A 22,859-nucleotide genomic window follows, 5' to 3' on the forward strand; every position below is an offset into this window, starting at 1 on the left:
ACTTCTTTACTGCCCCCTGCTGCGACCTCGTGGCATATGCCACAAAATGTTATTGCCAATCATCATCATCTTACAATTTTACAATCAATTACATACAAGTAGCATTTTTATTTTTGAGTGGAGCACATTGAGTGGAGCTGCCCTTTGTCTCTTGCCTCTTCATGGCTTCAACCTTGCTCAGTTTAGTTAAGATACCATCCCCAGAGTTGACATGAAAACTAAGGATTTCTGCAGCAGGTTGCACTTTTTCATCCCTTAGGAGGTGTCTGAATACCTTTTGCAGATGATGGAGATGGCAGTCTACTGTGTATGAGTATATCGTGATGTCATCTACATAGACAAAACAGCTCTTTCCTTGAAGGTTTGCCAATACAGTTTCCATCAAGCTGCTGTGACAATGCTGCAGTATTTAATCCCACATTGAAAAACCACACATTTGAAGTGATCTTATTAGGCAGTGAATGCAGTTTTCATTGTGCTGGCTGGCTCCAGACCAACCTGCCAATAGCTACTCATCAGACTTAAGGTGCTGAAGATTTTGGCCCCATGGAGTGACTCTAGAATCTCTGTGGCATCTGATACCCATCAAGATACATTTCTGCCTTCAGTCTGTGGCAATTTGTACAAAACCTCACGCCTTCATCCTTTTTTTCTAATGATATCTCATGTCATCTATAGCCTCCTTGATAGTCTCTTGTTTTTTTTTAGGGATTTTCACTATGGTGGTTTGCATTTAGGTTTAGCTGTTGCTTGTCAGACAAAATGTCATCAGCTTGTTCTACTAGCCATTGTATGGCCAGCATTTTCTTCCTGGTTTCTTCCAGGTATCACCCTGGAAGTAAATTTCAAGTTTGTGTCTCAGAGGAAACTCAGGCCTACCACCAAGGGAAAAGCCAAATCATATCCTAGGGAATGCAGTAAACCTCAAAAAGCACCCTGGTGGCCTGTCTCTGGCTGTTGACAAAATGAAAGTCAGGGCTATGACATTTTTGGGTCATGCCTTTCAAGGATGATAGATTGGGTGCTGGTTGGGCTGCCAAGTAACTGATGTGTGGTGTACTTAGATGATCTGCTCATGCATGTGCCCAAATTTGGTGAAGCGCCGAGACGCACTGAGGAAGACTATTACTGCTATGTAAAACACAAATCTTAAACTCCAGTACAAAATGTGCAGTCCCCTCCACTGCAAAGTCCAGTTTTAGGGCCATGTTTTCAGTGACAAAGGAGTAAACAATGATCCTGAAAAAGTGGAGACTGTCCAGCAGCGGTCTTCTACATGCTATGTCAAACAGCTACAGAACTTTGTGAGCTTAGCATCCTACTGCTGGAATTTTAAGCGGGAATTTGTAAACATTGCAGCTCTATCACAACCAAGGGAGGGAATGAGCGAGATAGCCACTTCATCTACACATATGCCAGCAACAAAGATACATGAGGGATTTTGTTGTAGATCCAGAATGGAGAGAAAATGGCTATTGCTTTCTACCGCTATCCCCTCAGCAAGCCACAACCGAGTTTCACAGCATGAGCTGTTGGCCTTGGCAGCTGGACTCAAACACCTCAGGCCATATATTTATGGCATGCCTCTCACTCTGAGCACAGATGATGGTGACCTGGAAGATGCAGTTTAACCCTCGAAATGCTATTTTTTTAAATGTTATCTTTGTCACTACATTCCAAAATTGCTGCAGCAGCTATAAACATTTTGCACACCATTTCATTTGTCATTACATGTGTTGTGTTAACTGTGAAATAAAAAATGAGTTTTGTTACATTAGTAATGTAATGGGAGCTCAACAGGCTGCACCAGTAGTGGTGGCAGTGGGTTGGAGTATCTCAGTTCTGTCTTTGACATCTCAACATGAGACCGTGGATGCTTGTATTCAGTTTTCAGTCTCAGTTTCAGAATTGTTACACACCTACTTATCATACATTATAAGTTTTGAATGTTTTTATTCTTCTCCTGTAAAATTACCATGATATAATATTATATAATATTTGCCTTAGATTAGGTAACAGATAAAGTGCTATATACCATGTCCAATAGAACTGCTAGCCAATTCACAGAATTCTTCTCGTCCAATAAATTGTCTGGTTTGTAGGTGAAGTCCCGGATGCAGAGCATTCTAGCTGTGGGGCAGAATTTCACATACACAAACTGAAACCTTTGTGAGCACAGCAGCTATGAAACAATAGCAAGAGCAGAATGGTTTACTGAGACAGGTAACTGTGAAGATTAAATGACAACTGAACTACAAAACTCAGGGCTTTGTGGGATATATAGTAGTGATGTCATCCGCTTGCTGCCTGGGCTGTCTCATAAGTCAGTGCCTTAGAAGGCAACCTTGTGATGAAGGTACCTGCAGGTGAATTGAGTTTGAGACATGCTTTGAAGGCAGTGATACTTCACATCATTGCTAAGACATGACAGCTCACTGTTAGCTGTTAGCATTAGCCCTTAGCATCTTTTTCCAGAAAAGAATTCTTTGAAGAAGGCTAGTATGTTAAACTTTTTATAATCAGAATAAAAAGTATTTTTGTTTTTCTTTTGTATATGAACTGATCTTTCTCCTCCATTGAGTCAGTGCTGATGTTTTCTACATCACACTAAAAAGGATTATGGGAAATGTAAACACTGAAGGAAGTATCTATGCTGCCTTCAGAAACGGCTGAACACAGGAACCTCAGTAGGAGTGTTTTATACACAGAGAAATGAATGGGCAGATCTAAAAATGGCCAGCAGAAAGTGCAGATCTGCACTCCTTAGTCTTATGATGTTTAGCTGCAGCTGGTTCAGCTTATACCAGTCAACAAAGTCCTTCACCAGCTTCCTGTATTCCTCTTCCTGTCCATTTCTCATGCACCCCACAATAGCCGTGTCGTTCAAGAATTTTTGCAGACATCACTCAGTGTTGTACCTGAAGTCAGAGTTGTACAGGTTGAACGGGAATGGAACTAACACAGTCCCCTGGGGTGCCCCAACACTGCACACAGATGAGCTCAGATGAGCTAGCATCAGCATTTCAGGTGTTTTCATTAAGTGGGATGTCAGTGCAACCGGTCGATAATCATTCAGTGCTGTCGGTTGCCTTTTCTTGGGGACGGGAACCACACAAAATGTTTTCCACATAACTGGGACTCTCTTCAGGCTGCAACACAGAGTGAAGATGTGCTGAAGAATTCCACACAGCTGCTCTGCACACAGTTTCAGCGCCCTGGGTTCAATGCCATCAGGTCAATTTAATAAAGGCAAACATTGGAACGCAGCTGGCAAGGACCTGCTAGCAGAGCGATATGGCAGCCTGGCAGCGTTGACCGCTGCACTCCAGTGATGCTTTGAGCAGGCACTTGTGGCGTGGCTGGCCAGATGGCTGCTTCCTGAATCGCGAGTGGGCGAGCTGGTGGTGGAGCTGAGCGCGATGAGTAAGCAGGCATATCCGGCGTTCAAGGAGGCAATGCAGGAGGGAGGTTTTCATCTTTGTTGATGAGTTCATACCACTCTATTCACCCTTCCATAACTCAACTGAGGGGATCATACCATCCCATTCACCCTTCCTGAACCCTATTGAAGAGTTCTTCTCAGCTAGAGATGGAAGGTGGATAATCGCCAGTTGCAAAAGCATTTGTCTTCACTTGAGGTTGTGAATGCTTGTTATGAGGACAACATGGCTGAGGGTTGCAGAGAGTGTTTCTGACACATAAGAAGGTTTTTGCCCTCCAGTCCTTGGAAGCATGACATCAGGTGTCATGCTGATGAAGTGTTGCATGCACAATGACTAACATCATGTTATTTTTACAGACATCAGGCTTAGCTTTGTTTCATTTTGTGCTTGTGGCATTAATTAAAATTGTACAAATCATCTTTTTTTCTTCACATTATTGTGTGGGACAATATTTTGTTACTTTCAGGAATACAGGGCCTCATTCACCAACTGTTTTAAGAAGAAGTTTCTTCTTAAAACCCACTTACGCAGTTTTCACAAAGATTCTGACATTCACCAGTGTTCTCTTATTTGGGATTTGTTCTTTGGTAAGAACAGAATCTACACACACTCAAGAGCACAAAGGTGAGAACAGTTCTGCGCTTTAAGAACGTCATGAATCTGACAGAGACTTTTTCTTACGACCTTTCTCAAGAACACATTTATGAACAAACATAGGAGGATATTGGTGAATGAGGCCCACTGTTCAGTCAAACATAACATACTTTTAGCTTTATCTCAGGTTAGGTTTGTCCTGTAGCCAGTGATCAGTTAATTGGATTGTGATAATTACACACACAACCAAATAAGTGATAACTTTAAGGGTAACTCATTACTAACAAGGTAAATAGGCACTAATAATATGTTAATAGATATAATAATAATAATAATTATTAATAATATAATAATAATTTTTATATAGCTCAAAGTTTTTTACAGACAGGTGACAAAACATAGTTATACAAGAAATCATTAGTATTTATTTAGAATCAGAAGAAAATGAAAAAGATCTGTAAAAGATATGTAAAGAGAAGCTAGAGACATGAGATTCACTGGATGAAGATACTGTATTTAGCTGAAACTTGGAAAGAGCTGTTTTATGGGGTTTAAGTAGTATACAGAATGGAATATGAATGCTAGTGTAATCACTGATCTAGGTTTAAATTAAAAGTGGGGGGGCACCAAGCACGGAGACCTAATCATATAGCTACAGAAGTGAGAGTGCCTTACTGCCTCAAATCTTAAGGAGGAGATTGGCAGCCCTGTGTGCTGTTTAGAGGAGTGTCCTTGCATCACAGTAGAGCCCCCAGGGACGTTACCCCAGAAACAATAAAACAACTGGCCTGGATGAATGAGTGCAGTGAACTTCAGTTGGTTTGCGTTGGCCTCTCTTGAGGATGACGGACTCTTCCAGTTCTTCTGCAGTGGCTGGTGACATCAGTCCGCAGTTTAAAACCGTGCTGCTGAAGCAAACTTCTGTGATGGCTTGCTGGTTTATTTCTGTCCGTAATTCTTCACCTATGCTCACAGATTTCGCAATGACTCGTCACTGGCCAATCAAAACTTACAAAATGAATCAACGGAATGTAGTCTAAATGCAGCTCTGTTGGATTATTCAATGTGCAAATGCAGTAAGTCTGTCAGATTGCTGTGTGAGTGAAGAAAAAAAACGAACTGAACATAGACATGATGAACTGAGACATGAAACAAAAATAAAAATCTGCATATTTAAAGTGCAAAGTATGAGCTCTTCTTTTTCTTCTGTTACATCTTCCTTTCCTTGTTTTTCTTTGTCCTATTATATGAATGGAACTTTTTATAGGCAGAGCTAAGGTAGGGAAAAGGGGTTTCACACCCAATTTCCTAATGAATATGCATCTCTTTGTCTGAGCATCTGCTCAAATTCACCATTAAATAACTTGATGTACATCAATTGAGTGTGATTCCAAAGCATTGAGCATGTAATCCATACATCCATAGGCATGTAATTTCATATATAAACATTATTATTTTTCACATTTTACATATTACATTTTAATTTAAATATTACATACAACCTATTATATTTGAAATACTCTACAGCTATATGAAACTTCAAACAATCCTACTTCTATAAGAAACAGGAAATGAGAATTCTTAGGAAAAAAACATTATTTCAAGGTTAGTGTTAATTACCACTATAACATCTCTAAATAATGCTTAAATGAAAAAAGAAGTTAACACAGTACAGAGCAAAAGAAATACTGAGTACATTTTCTAATTATTATCAATATTTCCAGTGAATATTTAGGGGAGTAATACTTTATTACATTTTTCATTAAAAAAGTTACTCAAGTTATAAATTTACTTTCACATTTCTCCTTTGGTTAGGAAGAGTAATTAACATGATTAATAAATGGAAAGCAAATATGAGGTTAAAACATGATTTATAGGAATATATTTAACATACTTAACCTTATGAGATTTCTAAAGTTGATTAAAGTTGAGATGTTCTGAACTATCAAAATAATAATAATTTCAAATAATAAAATTGGCTTACAGTTTAAAAATTATAAAGTAATTATCAAAACTGTAGGGAATCTTCACATCCAACCATTCTGCATGGGGAAATATGAGTTTGAATTACACTGTCATGCCTCCCTCAAGCTTGGCTGTAACTCCTTGCTGCATCACTTGACTGAGGACTCACTGATCCACCTATCAGTGTTCCTCATCTCTGAACTAATAATTTCATAGACGTGTCCCTAGTTTTTGTTGTTAGTTAGTTTAGTATATATGCCCTGGCTATAGCTTAGGTTATTTGTGAAGTATCGTCACTCCTATGTGCATATCAAGCGTTTCTCCTACGTTCCTGACTGCTTTCCTGTGTATGACCCATTTTCTGTTTAAGATCTTGATTCTAGCTGTACCCCTTTGTTGTGTGTTGTTTCTCTGGCTTTCAACTTTCTGCTTTTGTTTATCGACTGTGATTTTGGATAACCCCTTTGGCATTAAAGATTATAACTCATTCCTCTGCTGCGAGCATCTGGTTCTGTCTGCCACTGTTACGTTCACATCAATAATTTAACCCAGAAACACAGACAGCATTCTTTCAAAGTATGATTAGGAAAGGGGAGTCATTCGATTTAACATTTGGTCAAAGATTGGCATGTCATATAGTTTGCCAGAGAGCAGGAGAATGAGCAGGATTTTTAACAGTCAGTCTCTGAAAGGACCTGAAGGAATTTGGAATGTGCGGGAGAGAGTAAAGAGAGGGACAGGGGTGGATGCTTTCCTAGAGTGTTTGCAAAAGGGATTTTGTGGGGTAATCCTATAGCATTGTAGACTCAGGGTTATCTGGTCATTGCTGTATTCTATCTTGGTCCTTGAGGCCAGGTCCTCCTCTTGCACAATGCTGCCATGATCTGAGAAATGTGGCAGATGAGGAGGGTTGAGGGAGTCCTTAGAGGATTCTGGAATAAACTTGGTTGGTGATTCCTCTTTGTATTTTAAGCCAAAATGGTCAACTTTGTCTTGGGAGTTCCGCTCAGTTTACAAATAAAAATAGCCAAATCTCCTACAATTCATGTAACCTATTGAACTTGTTAGGCCTTAAGGGACTGTTAGAAATAGTCCAACAGATTAAGAATTGTCATTAGGAATTGTCAGTTGTCAGAGATTTTTTGTAATTGTCATCAGCTGACTGAGGATCTGACAATGAAGCCAGTTGATGATTACAAAGCTGGCAAAGTGAAAAATATAAAAGCACTTCCAGCTCACAATTTCCACTGTCCAAAATCTCATTGAGGAATGACAGGGGAACAGTGTAAGTCAAGCTACGATCTGGAAGACCAAGAAAATTCTCAAAAAGAATTCCTCCTATGCTGGTCAGAAAGGATTAGCAAAAACATATGACAAAAACATAAGACAGAAAAGGATCTGTAGGGGGTTTAACTGACACAGGTGGTGGTGCACTGTTCTAATGTGGAGCATTGCTTGCACAAACATGATCTGTATGGAAAAAGCATCAGAAAAAAACCTTTCCTGTGATCTCATGAGAAATAAAGGAGCAGCATTGAATGAAAAGAACTCCTTGCCAACTGGGGGTGGATCTATTATGCTTGAGGATTGTGCAGGAACGAGTGTTGCAGGAAATGGAAGAATAGATTCCACTCAATATCAACAAATTCTGGAAGCAAGTGTAACACTGTCAGTCAAAAAACTGAAGCTGAGAAGAGGCTGGCTTCTACAACAGGAAAATGATCCAGAACATACCTCAAAATCCACTATGAACTAGTTCAGGAAATACAAGCTGAAACTTTTGGAATGGCCATCACAGTCTCTGAACTGAACATCATTGAAAAACTGTTGGTAGATCTTAAACACGCTCTGCATACAAGACAGCGGAAGAGAATGAATGCAACATTGAATCAGATGTTTGGTTCACTGAAACTGAGAGTTCAAGCCCGATTTAAAAGCCTTGCATACAGGCCCAGGGATGACTTATTACATTTTCTGTTTTTCCAGACACCTCCAGTGACTCTGAGGCCTCCCAAGATCATGAGCAGCCCACTGATTCACCAGCTCCTGCCAACCCTGTAACCTCCACAGAATAAAGACCTCCATTTCATACATCTGAACACTCTCTTCAACAACATTTTAACTCTGGCACTTTACTGTAACTAAAACCTTGTTGCACAGTTCACCTACAACTGTTTGTTGAGGGGTTGTGTTGGGGCCCACTGGCATCTGCCACTCAAAGAGGGTGAAGACAAGTACACTTTCTAACGTGTTTTCCCTCCATGGGGTGTTGGGATGTAACAAATAAAAAGATATTCAGTTAAAACATTATTTGTTATATTTCACTGGGGCTTCAATACACTTAAACACACTTCCAAAAATTTAACACATTATGGAACAACAGTACATTATCAGTATAGCACCTTAATGACAAAGTTTAAAGTAAATGATGAAAGGACTTTACATTCACATTTAGAGGGCTGTGACAAGCTTGACATGTTGGTGAAATCAAAGCTTAGGCATAGCTTAAAAAACTCACCAAGTCACAAAGATAACCTAGAGGATTATAGTAACTAACTAAAAACATTATGACATTGGGCCAGACAATAGATAATGGTACTGGATAAAATAGTTAAATATGTAGGCTTATAAATATTAACAACGTGGGCTAATACAAATTCTGCATCCACTTATCAAGTCTCATTAAGTCTGATGTGCACACTGGAAAAATATTGTGTAGCACACAGGCCCAAACAAGCACAATAATATCTAACTTGTTTACTTGCATTGTAGACAACACTGGATAATACGTTTTATACAGTTATGTAACTGATTTATTTTACAGAGGAAAAAAGCATGAAGCCAAAGTGAAGTCCCATTTCATATTTTGCAGGTTTGAAATCTAACACTCGTTTTAACCGATTTTTCATTTCAGTTCAAAATTTCACCTGCCTACAGGAGACTAGAATTAGTTATAAAACATGCAGGTGATGGCAACTGTTACCTTTTAAAAAGGCCAAAATATATCACATAACTAAAAGTGAAAAACATAGTTAAGTCTATTTGATATTGCTAAATCACTTGACATGGTCTGAGACAAGCGTGTGATAATTTAGGCTGGAATGTAGTTTCATGCCAATTGTTGAGGAATAAGCTTCCATTACTCGTTACCTACACTAGCCTTTTAGCTTCAGTGCTAAAAATAAAGAAGCAAATTTCAGGCACTAAACATGTCTTGGTTAATCAACTAAGTGACAAAGGAAAATTAGATTCTGTACGAAGCCATTGCTTTAAAGGCAATGCTCCTTCTCTCTGTGTCTGAAGACTCAGGTATTCTCCTGGGTAGAGAAAGCTATTCCATCTGACACACATAAACTGAGGAGCCATCCCAAACCCTAAAGCCCGCATGCAGGGGTTCAGTGAAGGTAGTTTGGAATGTATGTAAGTGAGTCAGTATGTGAGTGTCAGGTGAAACACTGTAGAAGGACAGAGTGCCGGCCACCCAGTCCAGATATACTCCTACTCTGTTGGAGAAGGAGGGAGGGTCAAGTATGGCAGTGTCCTTCTTATTGTGCCAGGCAGCGTATGTGATCTCAGAGTCTTCAGGGTCATAAAAACAACATAGACTCCAGGCCTTTTCATTCCATCCAAACTTACATTCGTCACTCTCTCCTTTCCTGATGATTGTTTTATAGGTCATTGCTATAGCAACCTCCTCTCCTGTCCACTCAGTCTCCCAGTAACAACGTCCAGTCAAACCCTCTGTACAGAGAACTTGCACACACTCATCAAATCTGTCTGGATGATCTGGATATGGCTGGTGCTCTTTCACACACGTCACTTTTTTGTTCCCCTCCGACAGAGAGAGGAATATATGAGCTGTATTTGGATCCAGATTGAGATCACAGACATCTGCACACAAGAAGAGATGATTAGAGAAGAGGACATCTCCAACATACATAAAATGCATGGTCAAATGTGTTTTGGTGAGTCTGAGTCAACTCATATCTTGTCCAGTAAAAGTCTGGCTTGGGATTTGGAAAAGTCAAATTCCAAATCCCAAGCCATCAAGTCTGAGTCAAGTCTGAAGTCTTTAGCTAAACAGTCCAAGTCAATTCCTAATTTCATAGCCATAGAGTCTGAATCGATTCCATAGTTCCAATAGACGCCAAAGATTCTGAGCCAAGTCCAGAGTGTCTAGTTGCAGAGTTCACTTTGAGTCCTGAGTCACTAGCCATAGAGCCTGAATCGAGGACAGTGTATCTAGCCATAGAGTCAAAGTAGAGTCCAGAGTCCCTAGATGTAGAATCTGAACTCATTTTAGAGTCTGTGGCCATACAGTCTGAATCGAGTCCAGAGTCCCTAGCCATTGAGTCTGGATTAAGTCCAGTGTACCAGCTGTACAGACTATAAATTGTCGAGTCAATAGCTATACAGTCTGAATCAAGTCCGGAGTTTCTACCTGTAGTCTAGTCCAGTATCTCAAGCCCTAGAGTCTGAGCCATTTGTTTGACATGCATCTCTTTTTTTTTAGTCAAAAGAAACAGAAATTGACATCCTGATGGAAGAATAGATTCACAGTATTGTTCAACATATGTGGTTATGCACATTTTAGAGTGACTTAAGCGAAATTAGTTACTGAGATATGATGCTAATGCATTATTTCTAAATTACATACATATTTTCTAAAATAGATATATTTTTCTGCATACAGTTTAAGTTACTTGAATCACAGGGCTGTGGAAAAAAATAGGGACTCAAGTGTGACTTAAGTCACTGGACTGAGATTCCCATCTCTGGTGTGTATGTGTGTGCATATGTGTGTTTGAACTTACATTTTCTTAGTCCTGGCTTGATCCTCAACATCCCAGCATGCTCCATTCTAAAGAGGAATGTGGAAACACATAAACAAACATATTAATGCACTCATTCAAATTATGAGCATTTAAACAATTTAATATAAGCAATGCTAATCATTCTCTTCCCAACAGACAACACAATGTTTTGGCATTTTCCCTCATATTGTCATGCTACTAGCTTTGCTACAAACTGACTTTACAGTCCAGCACAAGTTATGTTACAATGTCTGAAGAATTTGTTCAAAAACTTTCCAGATTAAAAAAAAAATCTATTGAAAGTTCAAAAATGGTGCAAAAAGATACAGTAAAACTGTTAAAGGATGTTTTCCACAGTATTGTATAAAAATGTTTTTTGCAAGTTTTAGAAAAACTAATTGGACAAGCAAAAACAGAATTATCCATATTAGTCTGTAATTTAATGAACATATGACTGAATAATAATAATAATAAACTTTTAGCATGTAGGCACTGCTCTATCCTTGTTACACTCTTGAAACAGTTGAAAACAACACATTCTGTCCTTAACAAGGTACATCGGAGTGTTCAGAATGTATCAAAACTATTTTCAAAAATAGCATTTTGCTGCAAATGTGAATGTGTGGTTACTTTAAATGTGCTTAACTAAAGATAAAGAACAAAATAAAATTGGAATTGTGGCAAGTTTGGACATCCAGTTAAGTCTCAGAATGCAATTCATTTCACCTTAAATGACTTGTTAGGGCTGGTTAGGCAGATCTGAAATTGTCATTAGGAATTGTCACCTAATTACAATTCTAGAGTGTAAAAAATTCTCTGACTCTTCAACGTTGTGCTAATACTAAACAGCCATGGGTTGAGGACTTATAAAAAATGAAAATTAAATGTTAATAAAAGCAGGATGATGGGAGAATCAAGGCAGCTATGGAAGACCTTACATATTTACAAGGATTACGTTATGATCTTTTTTCAAACTCAAGACAATGATAAGCAAAATATATAGAAAATCATAATTTTCAGGGTATTTACTGTTGGAATGCAGCTGACCCAAAAATTAAACCCTAAATTTCAACTTCTGAAAATAATACTTTTCGTTTAAAGTGAAGTTGAAAGATTTAGATTTATCATGAGTTTAATATTTAAATAAAAAAAACTTTATTCAAAAAATGCTGTCCCACATTTTCAAGTCACTAGCTTAAAAATAGTTTTAGTCCATAAGTATAGCCTTATTTTACCAACACTCAAAAACACTTTCCTTTTAATTAAGCTTTTTAATCATTTGGGAATTAAAGGCACTAATTGTTGCAATTTTGCAGGTGGAATTTTTGCCAATTATTGCTTGATACAAGACTGTAGTCCGTGGTCATCATTATCTGATTCTCCTCTTCATGATGCACCATACATTTTCAATAGGAGACAGATCTGGATTGCAGACAGGCCAGTCAAGCACACGCATGCTGTGTCTATGAAGTGACGCTGTTACAGCATCTGCAGAACAAGGTCTGGCATTGTCTTGCTGAAACAAGCAGGGACATCCTGGGAAAACATCATCTTGATGGCAGCATATGACTCTCTAAAATCACAGTCTCTCAGTTATGCATATGCAACAGTGATTTCCAGACTTGCCCTACATGGACTGAGATTTCTCTAGATCACCTGAATCCTTTCCCAATGTTATGTACAGTAGATGGCAAAAGACCTAGATTCTTTGCAATCTTTCATTGAGAAATGTTCTTTTTGAACTGTTTCCCACAACATTTGGCACAAAGTGTTGAGCCACGACCCATCTTTACTTGCAAAGACTGAGCCTTTGGTGGATGCTCCTTTTATATCCAATCATGAAACTATGACCTGCTACCAATTCACCTTTGTATTGGGGAATGTTTCAAAACAGTGCAACTTAAATATACTATAAACTTTTCACTCTTACTTTCCCCCAGTCCCAACTTTTTTGAGTGTGCTGCAAACATCAAAAATGAAAATTTGTTAATATTTACAAAATACAGTCAATTTGGTCATCCAACACATTAAAAGTCATTTCTGAGTAATTTTGGCAGTTACATAAAAGTTCAAGAGAATCAGCATATCACAGATTCTTGCTTTTATTGCATTTTACACAATGTCTTAACTCTTCTGAAAATGGGGTTGGTATATCCTTTGGACTCTATCTTGATTTGGCATTGTCACCTCTAGTGCTAATTAGGCACAATGGACACCTTGCACTTCAAATAATACTTTGCAAACCTTTTCATGGCCCACAACTCCACTCTGTGTCATAAGGCATCTTAGCACAACTGTACACATTCATACTATTCTGTAGTATACTGTAACCTAATGCCAACAACTCTAAATGTTCATATCATTCTGTGATATACAGAATAGCAAACTGGAGCGGAACTTCAGCAGCTTTAGTTCATCTCAACAGCAAACAGAGCTGAGCTCCAGTGCTATAATTTGATGGAAATGTAAAATGTTTTGTAAATTTGTATGAAATCCATTTAAATATTCAATGTGATAAACCACGATGAGAAATAAGTTCTAACCCCAAGGCCTTGGAGTTTACCCTGCACATTTAAACAATCATAATCATATAATTTCCTGAATGTATGACCTATAGGTATTGGTTGGTTAATTCCTGTCATTTCATGTTTTAACAAGATAAATAGATTTTATTAAATTATATTATTCCTCAACAAGTAGCCTGCAGTATTTGCCCTTATTTATTATTTTAAATCTGACATTCTATTTCAGGGTAAAGTTGAGTTGGTGTAGCCAGATACAGCTGTTAGAAGTTACTGAGGAAGCTAAATCAAACATTTGTTCATACATTAGTTCTGCTCTGTGTAACTGGGTTTTTACTGGATTTTATAAGCCTGGCATAATTATGATGTTCAGCCCATATTTTGCTAACTGACTGTTGCAAAATGTGCTGTAAATGCACGCTAGATTGATACATCTAAAGGGGCACTTGGATTAATTAAAATTGGGCATTGATTGCATTAAACTAGAACAGGCGTTGAATGCAAAGAAACTTATAATCCATAACACATTTCCATTTGTAAGTAGAAGAGAAGGCATTTTGTCATGATATGAATTTGATGGAGTTATTTTTGTACATGTAGTTTTATTTTGTGGAAAGTGAATCATTCACTTATACCTTTCCAGTAATTTGTACAGTAGTGTTTCAGCAGTGACAAATTAAGGCTTGGTCTTGAAGAGGACTTGATTTTTTGGGTTTTGGTCTTGATGCAGTCTCTCTCTCTCATTTAGACCTGGTCACTTCTCTCAGTATTTTGCTGTGATGATTTGTATACATGTACTGATATTGTACAGCTCATTTTTTATAACATTATAAACATTTATAACATTTATAAGTATGGTTTATGTTCAAATTCTGATGAACAAATGATTTCTTTATAGCTATTAATAGTTAGTAAATGTTTTACTAAAGAAAGTTATTTTAAAGGGTGACTGCTTAAGATTACTACCTTACTTCAGGGGTCAAATATCAAAAGCTTGTCCAAACAATAAATACGGCTTGTTCTTGTGAGGTGGAGGAACCAAACCAGATGGTTATGGATGATGTGAGAATGGACTTGGTGATTGCTGTCTAGAACTGGATCATCAGACTCTGGGGAAGGTTGAATTTCTTCAGCTGTCTCAGGAAGAACATTCTTTACTGTGCTTTCTTTGGTATAGGGACCATGTTCCTCTCCCACTTCAGGTCCCTGGATACAGTAGCGCCCAGGAAATTGAGTCACTCCACAGTGGAAACCATAGAGTCATTGATGTTGGGGAAGGGGCGGGGACAGAGAGGAGGTTGCTCCTGAAGTGCTCCTGAAACGTGGGTAATGAGACAGTGTGCTGAAGTCTGTAATGTTTTGGCATGCAAGGATTAGAGCCTGACTAGAGCCTTTCAAGAAATTCAATCCTTGCTTAATCCTGCTTGATCCTGAAATAGGCTCCAACTCCCACCACACTTGCTTCACAGAAACACACCATTTTGCTAGTCTTGTAATTTAGCCCTAATTTACCTTTGGTTTAATGACAGCACATTTTTGTCCAGAAAAGGTATGGAAACACACACACACACACAGACACACACACACACACACACACACACACACACACAGTTGTACACAACACTACATGCCTGAGTTTCTCCAGTTGGTATTGTGGATCCTCTAGTAGATCAGAGAGCATCTTCACTCCAGACTCTCCTGGATGATTATAGGTCAGATCCAGTTCTTTCAGGTTGGAGGGACTTGATTTCAGAGTTGAAGCCAGAGATGAAAACCCTTCATCTGTCACCATACAACCAGACAATCTGCAGACGGCACAGAATGAAATGAATAGTATTTCTCTAATGCTATGGGGTAAATAAACTATTAGTATTGTTACAATAAACTTATAGGTTTTGTACTAGGTTCTTGTAAGGATTAATTTGTGAATTATAGATTTTTGTATATTACATATCCATGTGTCCTCTTATGGTCTTTGTTGTATTTTTTATTACATGTGTGTGCTGTGTTGTGTACTACCAGCAGAGTTTCCCTGCATTTGGTTGCTGTGAAAACAATTACCACCAACATGTGATGTCTCAATCTACATCTCAATGTCTGTGAATGTACCTGTTTATTAAGACCAATGTATGTTTGTATGCATGTATCTATCTAAATAGAAATATGAAAGATGACCTTAACATGCATTACAAGCTACAGTGATGTCCCCTATGTGTAAAAGCCATAAGCATTAAATTATATTCCATTGTACCAACATTAAGAGTCCTATTTTCATGCCAGCACTATCAGCATTATATCTAAGGAGTTGATGGGCTGATGTTTTTGATATTGCAGCTATAATAAGCAAAAAGTCTAAATATCAAAACAGAGCAGACAAGTGGCAAAATGTTTAAGATCTATGGTAACTAATTCTCTATTGTAATGGTTAGTATAAAGCATATAATAAATGCTATATCTAGAATTAGCAGTTTAAAAAATCTCCACTGAGACTAACTATTATTACTTGGTGTGGTGTAAATGGCACATATTAACCTTTTTTATTAATTTTATTGCCGTTATTAAAATAATACTTAACACAATATCTGAATAACAAATTGCTACAAGGATTATTTTTAGGACAGTGTTCTTTGTGCTCTAGTAATAGAGAAATTCTTTCACAAATATATAAAAGACATATTGCTAAAGCATTAAAATTTAGAGATTGACAATTACTATTCAAGAACTAATCCACAGAAAGCTCACCTGAGAGTCTTCAGTTTACAGTGTGAACTCATCAGTCCAGCAGAGAGCAGCTTCACTCCTGAATCCTGCACATCGTTGTTACTGAGGTCCAGCTCCTTTAGGGAGGAGTTTACTAGTTGTAAAGCTGTTCCCAGATTTTCACAAGCTTTTCCCCCAAGATTACAGATCGCTAGTCTACCAATAGAGAGTAACCACAAAGATCAATCTAATCAGGAAAAAAACTCTGAATAGCAGTAAAAAGAAAAAGAAAATAGCATTCACAAGGTATATTACTTGCTGTGGATGTAACTGCAGTTATGTGAGTAGTGGATGATCACATGGATGTGCTTATGCAGTGGAAGCATCCCTGCTGTCCCAGCCACAGACAGAGACTTTATAGAAAAACAGTCACTCAGTGTCACTGTGAGTGATGTAACTGAACATATGTCTCCTCGTGTCACACAGCAGTCTTTATCAGGGACCTGGGGCCTCATTTATAAAGTTGTTGTGAATTCCAGAGTGACAGTGTTAATGTGCATAATACTATGGTGTGTGCAAGAAATATTCCAATTTCTATAACTGACTGTGAACTTGAGATAGCTGAGGTGCAGGTAACAGACCTCTAGCCATGCTGTTAACCACGTAAGATTTCCAGTAAAAATTTAGTGGAATGCAATATTTAAATGCTCCACTGCGATGCCACTGTCGCTAACCTTCTGACCCCAATAACAAGGGATCCCAACCTGTATTTCAGCATAATTTTGCCAATTCACATAATTTACCTGAGTATCTCCAGTTTACACAGTCCAGGAGAGAGCAGCTCCACTCCTGCATCCTGCACGTCATTGTTACTGAGATCCAGATCTCTCAATGAAGAGTTTGCTGATTGCACAATGGATGTTAGTATTTCACAGGAATTCATATTGAGATTACACCCAGCTAATCTGCAAGAGAACAGTAAGTACAATAAATATATATATATATATATATATATATATATATATATATATATATATATATATATATAGAGAGAGAGAGAGAGAGAGAGAGAGAGAGAAGTGGAGTCTGATAAATTATCTGATGAGGCTCATTTACTTTCAATGTAACTAAAATATTTAAATTTCAAATTGCATACATTACATACATGTGACTGAATAATATAGGTCAGGGTGGATACTTCTAATATTTTGGATTTCTTTTTGTTTTTACTGGTTTTGTCCATAATTAGTTCAAAAAGAATAAGTGATCTACTGTGAATTTGTGCTTTTTGACATATCTGTCAACTAATATATACACTAAAAAGGCCCTAAAAGTACACATTGTTTAGCTTGATTACAAATCTGATAGCTTGTCTTTTCTCAGAAATAGCTGCCAGTTGTTTCTGCATCACTTCCTGCTGTATCATCACAACTGTCAACAACAGAGGCCACATACAGCTGCTAGTAACCCACTGTTAGCTTTTATTATTTGCCCAGTGACATCTTCTAAAGTTAATGCATAGTCTAGTTTAACTGAACCGACATTCTTGGTAGGAGATCTTATCTGGCTCCATGAGACTAAAAACCAGTAAGCAATGTTTTATGGTTGACTGTTTCAGTATTTTTGCAGGTCACTGAATGTAGAGAGGTCTAAGAACCAAATAGTCTGCCATCTGATTTGATGCCATGGTACTCAAAGCTTCACATATTCTAATGCTAACTGAAAGGAAGTTTACCTGAGTTTCTCCAGTTTACAGTTTGAACTCTTTAGTCCATCAGAGAGAAGCTCCACTCCTGAATCTTGTAGGTCATTGTTACTGAGGTCAAGTTCCTTCAGGAAGGATTTCTCAGATTGTAAAACTGAAGCTAGTATTTCACAGGAGTCCATAGTGAGATAGCAGCCATCTATCCTGCAAAAGCAGAGTACATACAGAATACAGTTCAAAGAATTTGAAATCAAGTTGATTCTGTGTGATCAAACTCAATTTGTAATTACAGGATCATGGGACAAGTGTTCATGACCTGCATTTTGCAAATATGTAGCCTTTTTGACTGCTACCACTCTGTGATATCTCTGTAAAAAAAGAGAATGCACTTTCTTTAACAGAGACACTGCTTAAATATCTAACTGATAACTTCACACAACTACATCCAAAAGAAATGCATTTACTGGGTAGAAACTCTTTTGCTGTGACTGCCACTGTCATTTTAATTAAGTATGAAATATCCTGTTGAAGATAATGCAGATAGGTTGAAGATTTACAGTCCTGTGCAAAAGTCAGAGACCACTCTTCATGTATTTAATTTCCAGTCAAAATGGCCATTATGTACAGGTTATTCATGTTCCAGCTTCAGGAAAAGGGCAGAAAAATTGTATCTAACAAAATAATACATCAATCCTTCAACAAGTAAAGATATAGTACATTTAATTCTGGAGGCAGCTACTTAATTAGATATCTTATTTGGCAGCGTTTTATAACCCTACGAAACCCTAATGATATGTGTTTACAATATAGTTCTGTTGCATGTTTCCTAAAGAGATGAATGAAAGAGAGGAAAGTACATACCTGCTGCATGACTTTACTAACTGGCCACAGCAAAGGTTTAGACACCATACCCTTACAGACCATATTGTGGTCTTCTAACTGACATATATAAAGTGGTAACATCTATCCATGAGTTTTCAAATATTAGTACTTGAATTAAACACTCACATAGCCTTTCTGCAGTTTGTAATAGCTGGAATTAGTCTCCTATAACCCTCCTCTGATGCGTTGTATTTCTTCAGGTCAAGCTCGTCCAGAACTTCCTCTGAGATATGCAGCATGCAGGCTAATGTTGAACATTGTCCTGGAGAGAGCTTCCTGTCTACATATTCCTCAGATTTTAGATAGTCCTTGATCTCTCTGGAGAGAGACTGGTCATTCATTTCAAACAGACAGAGGTAGAGATTGATGGATCTTTCAGTAGGGAGACGTTTTCTTTGTTTCATTACTTCCATCATCAAGTTCCTCATCATCACTGACATCTCCTCCATTCCAACTTCATTTTCACCTTTAACTTGCTTTTGAATGTACTTTATAATTTTGTTGATGCTCTCTGAGCTGCTCTCTGTGTGTGTCAGTAGGCCCTGTAAGAGTCTCTGATTTGACTCCAGTGAGATGCCCAGTAGGAAACGAAGGAAAAGATCTAGATGTCCATTCTCACTCTCTAAAGCTTTATCCACTGCTCCCATTAGCAGATCTTCTAGTAGAACATTTTCAGACCATTTTGTGTTCAGTGGCTTAAAACACTGGAGTGTCTCCATGTTTTTGCTCTCGTAGCAATGAAACACAAAGAAAGCCGCCAGGAACTCCTGAAAGCTCAGATGAACAAAGCAGTAGACCTTCCTCTGGTAAAGCACACATTCTTCCTTAAAGATCTCAGTACAAATCCCAGAATAGACTGAGGCCTCAGTGACATCAATGCCACATTCTCTCAGGTCCTCTTCATAGAACATCACATTGCCCTTCATCAGCTGTTTGAAAGCCAGTTCAGCCAGATTCAGAAGAATGGTTCTGTTGGACTCCAGCAGGTTCTTTGGATCTCTCTCGTCTTTCTCCTCATACTTCTCATTCTTCATGTTCCTCTGAGTGAGCAAGAAGTGTGCATACATTTCAGTCAGAGTTTTAGGGATTTCGGTATCATTGTGTTTCATGATTTGCTGAAGAACAGTGGCTGAGATCCAGCAGAAGACTGGAATGTGACACATGATGTGGAGGCTCCTCGCTGTTTTAATGTGTGAAATGATTTTATTGGCTTGGTCTTCATCACTGATTCTCTTCCTGAAGTACTCCTCCTTCTGTGGGTCATTAAATCCCTGAATTTCTGTCACACGGTTGATGTATTTAGGAGGGATCTGATTGGCTGCTGCTGGTCGGGAGGTTATCCAGATGAGGGCAGTAGGAAGCAGCTCTCCTTTGATGAGGTTAGTCATCAACACATTTACTGATGACATCATTGTCATGTCAGATACTTTCTCGCGCAGTTCGAAGTCCAGAGAAATCCTGCTTTCATCCAGACCATCAAATATAAACACAGCTTTGCACTCATCATATATCTTTGGGTCCAGATCTTTAACTTCAGGATAGAAGTCACTCAGAAGTCCATGAAGACTGCACAGATCTTTAATCAGGTTCAACTCTCGGAATGGAAGCACAAACATGAACTCAATATTCTGATTGGCTTTTCCCTCAACCCAGTCCAGAATGAACTTCTGTACAGAGACAGTTTTTCCAATTCCAGCAATGCCTTTAGTCAGCACAGTTCTCACCACAGAACTCTGTATGTTTTCTTTTCTTTCATTAGCCATAAAAAATCTAAAGATTTCCTCTTCTATCCCAACTTTAGGATACTGTGCAGGTTTAAAGATATCTACACAGTTGATTGGAGTGTCTTGTATGTGTTTAAATCTGGATGTCTTCTCCATCTGGAAAACTTCATGTTCTTCATTCACCCCTTCACTCTCTCCTTCTATGATGTAGAGCTGTGTGTAAATCCTGTTTAGGAGAGTTTTATTTTCTTGTGTTTGGATTCCCTCAAATAAGCTCTCGTACTTGATCTTCATGCTGGTCTTGTGACTCTCAAAGACTCTCTGCAGGACATCATCCATTGGTTGGTAACAGTCCTGCTCCATGGATGCTTTGTGTGGATGTAGAACCAGACACTGAGGACAGTCAAACTCTCCTGGCAGAGCAGCATGGTCCCAGAAGCTGCTGATACAATGCCTGCAGAAACTGTGTCCACAGGTGATTGAGACTGGTTCTGTCAGAAGGTGGTGACATAGTCCACAACTGGACTGATCCAGAAGCTGGACATCCTTCCCCCATCTAAGAGGGACAAAGTGGAAAGGAGGAATATGAGAGCGTAAAGAATAGAAATTATTCTTAAGGAAACAAACACAAACGATAGAGAAAACATATTAATGACTCACCATTACTTCTGCCTTATGTTCATCATAAAGAATCATCCCACAAACAGAAATATATCAAATACATCAAATACAACACTGTTTTATGTTATCACATAATTGTATACTACATGCGAAAAACCACACCATGGCCCAAAGTTATTAGGCATTTCAGTGTAATAACACTGATCTAAGCTCACATCTCATAAGTTTACACAGTTTGTCAAAGGGCCCAGGGCTGCACATTGGCATTATTGACTTCACAGTTCTATATGTATCATGATACAAGCATAACAAAGTAATATGCATAAATATGCATAAATGGTCTGTTGCAATGATACAAAACACTAGATGTACAACAGACATTTTTGTCAAAATTCATAATATATATTTTTTAAACTACAGTAATAATAAATAAAAAAACGAATATGTGGAAATTGACAATGACCTTTTTTATTATACTTTATATTAGTGATTTTACCAATTTTATTCATGCATACATATGCTGCATAAAAGTAAATTCATAAACATTGATAAAGCCATCACTGTATCAATATGCATATCACCACAAGCTTATCCCCAATATACACCTTTGTCAGTATTTTGAACAAAGCCCTAATTTTTGCTTTGAGAATTTAGATAAATATAAGCCCATATCTATCCTGACAGTGTGTCTTTTCATACACAAAAATAATATAAAACAAGTCATATTCTACCGTTACTTATTAGGTTGAATGAATAACTGACTCTAAATGTAGGTATTGTGATATAAACTAAGTCTGTTCTAAAGTTTCTCATTAGGTTGAATGAATAACTGACTCTAAATGTAGATATTGTGATATAAACTGAGTCTGTTCTACAGTTTCTCATTAGGCTAAATGAATAACCGACTCTAAATGTAGATATTGTGATATAAACTGAGTCTGTTCTGCAGTTTCTCATTAGGTTGAATGAATAACTGACTCTAAATGTAGGTATTGTGATATAAACCGACTCTGTTCTACAGTTTCTAATTAGGCTGAATGAATAACTGTCTCTAAATGTAGGTATTGTGAGATAAACTGAGTCTGTTCTACAGTTTCTCATTAGGCTGAATGAATAACTGACTCTAAATGTAGGTATTGTGATATATACTGAGTTGAGTTCTACAGTTTCTCATTAGGTTGAATGAATAACTGGCTCTAAATGTAGGTATTGTGATATAAACTGAGTCTGTTCTACAGTTTCTTATTAGGCTGAATGAATAACCGACTCTAAATGTAGGTATTGTGATATAAACCAAGTCTGTTCTAAAGTTTCTCATTAGGCTGAATGAATAACTTGCTCTAAATGTAGGTACTGTGATATACACTGAGTTGGTTCTACAGTTTCTCATTAGGTTGAATGAATAACTGACTCTAAATGAAGGTACTGTGATATAATCTGAATCTGTTCTACAGTTTCTCATTAGGTTGAATGAATAACTGACTCTAAATGTAGATACTGTGATATAAACTGAGTCTGTTCTACAGTTTCTCATTGGGTTGAATGAATAACTGTCTCTAAATGTAGGTATTGTGATATAAACTGAGTCTGTTCTACAGTTTCTCATTAGGTTGAATGAATAACTGGCTCTAAGTGTAGGTACTTTGATATAAACTGAATTGGTTTTACAGTTTCTCATTAGGTTGCATTCTGTAAAAATTGTCTAACCTCACAACAGTAGCTACGGAAAAACATATGTGGGTGGAGCATAGGACAGGTTAACTTAAGGAAACAAACACAAACGATAGAGAAAACATATTAATGACTCACCATTACTTCTGCCTTATGTTCATCATAAAGAATCATCCCACAAACAGAAATATATCAAATACATCAAATACAACACTGTT

General features: G+C 37.8%; 1 protein-coding gene across 3 annotated transcripts in view; it reads right to left on the reverse strand.

Annotated features, from left to right (window-relative positions):
* Nucleotides 1–6,841: 6,841 nt before the first annotated feature.
* The window catches only part of LOC118814828 (NACHT, LRR and PYD domains-containing protein 12-like), a 30,689-nt gene continuing 14,671 nt past the window's right edge, over nt 6,842–22,859 (reverse strand). For all 3 annotated transcript variants that reach the window (XM_036580644.1, XM_036580636.1, XM_036580653.1), the window contains 7 exons: nt 18,752–20,905; nt 17,774–17,947; nt 16,842–17,003; nt 16,081–16,254; nt 14,970–15,143; nt 10,817–10,863; nt 6,842–9,893 (listed from right to left, as the gene is read on the reverse strand). In XM_036580644.1, the coding sequence (XP_036436537.1) occupies nt 9,334–9,893; nt 10,817–10,863; nt 14,970–15,143; nt 16,081–16,254; nt 16,842–17,003; nt 17,774–17,947; nt 18,752–20,905 (3,445 nt within the window). In that variant the 3' untranslated portion in view covers nt 6,842–9,333. The remainder of the gene's footprint in view (nt 9,894–10,816; nt 10,864–14,969; nt 15,144–16,080; nt 16,255–16,841; nt 17,004–17,773; nt 17,948–18,751; nt 20,906–22,859) is intronic.

Source organism: Colossoma macropomum, unplaced genomic scaffold (assembly GCF_904425465.1).
Source record: "Colossoma macropomum unplaced genomic scaffold, Colossoma_macropomum, whole genome shotgun sequence".
In the NCBI taxonomy this organism is placed as follows: Eukaryota; Metazoa; Chordata; class Actinopteri; order Characiformes; family Serrasalmidae; genus Colossoma; species Colossoma macropomum.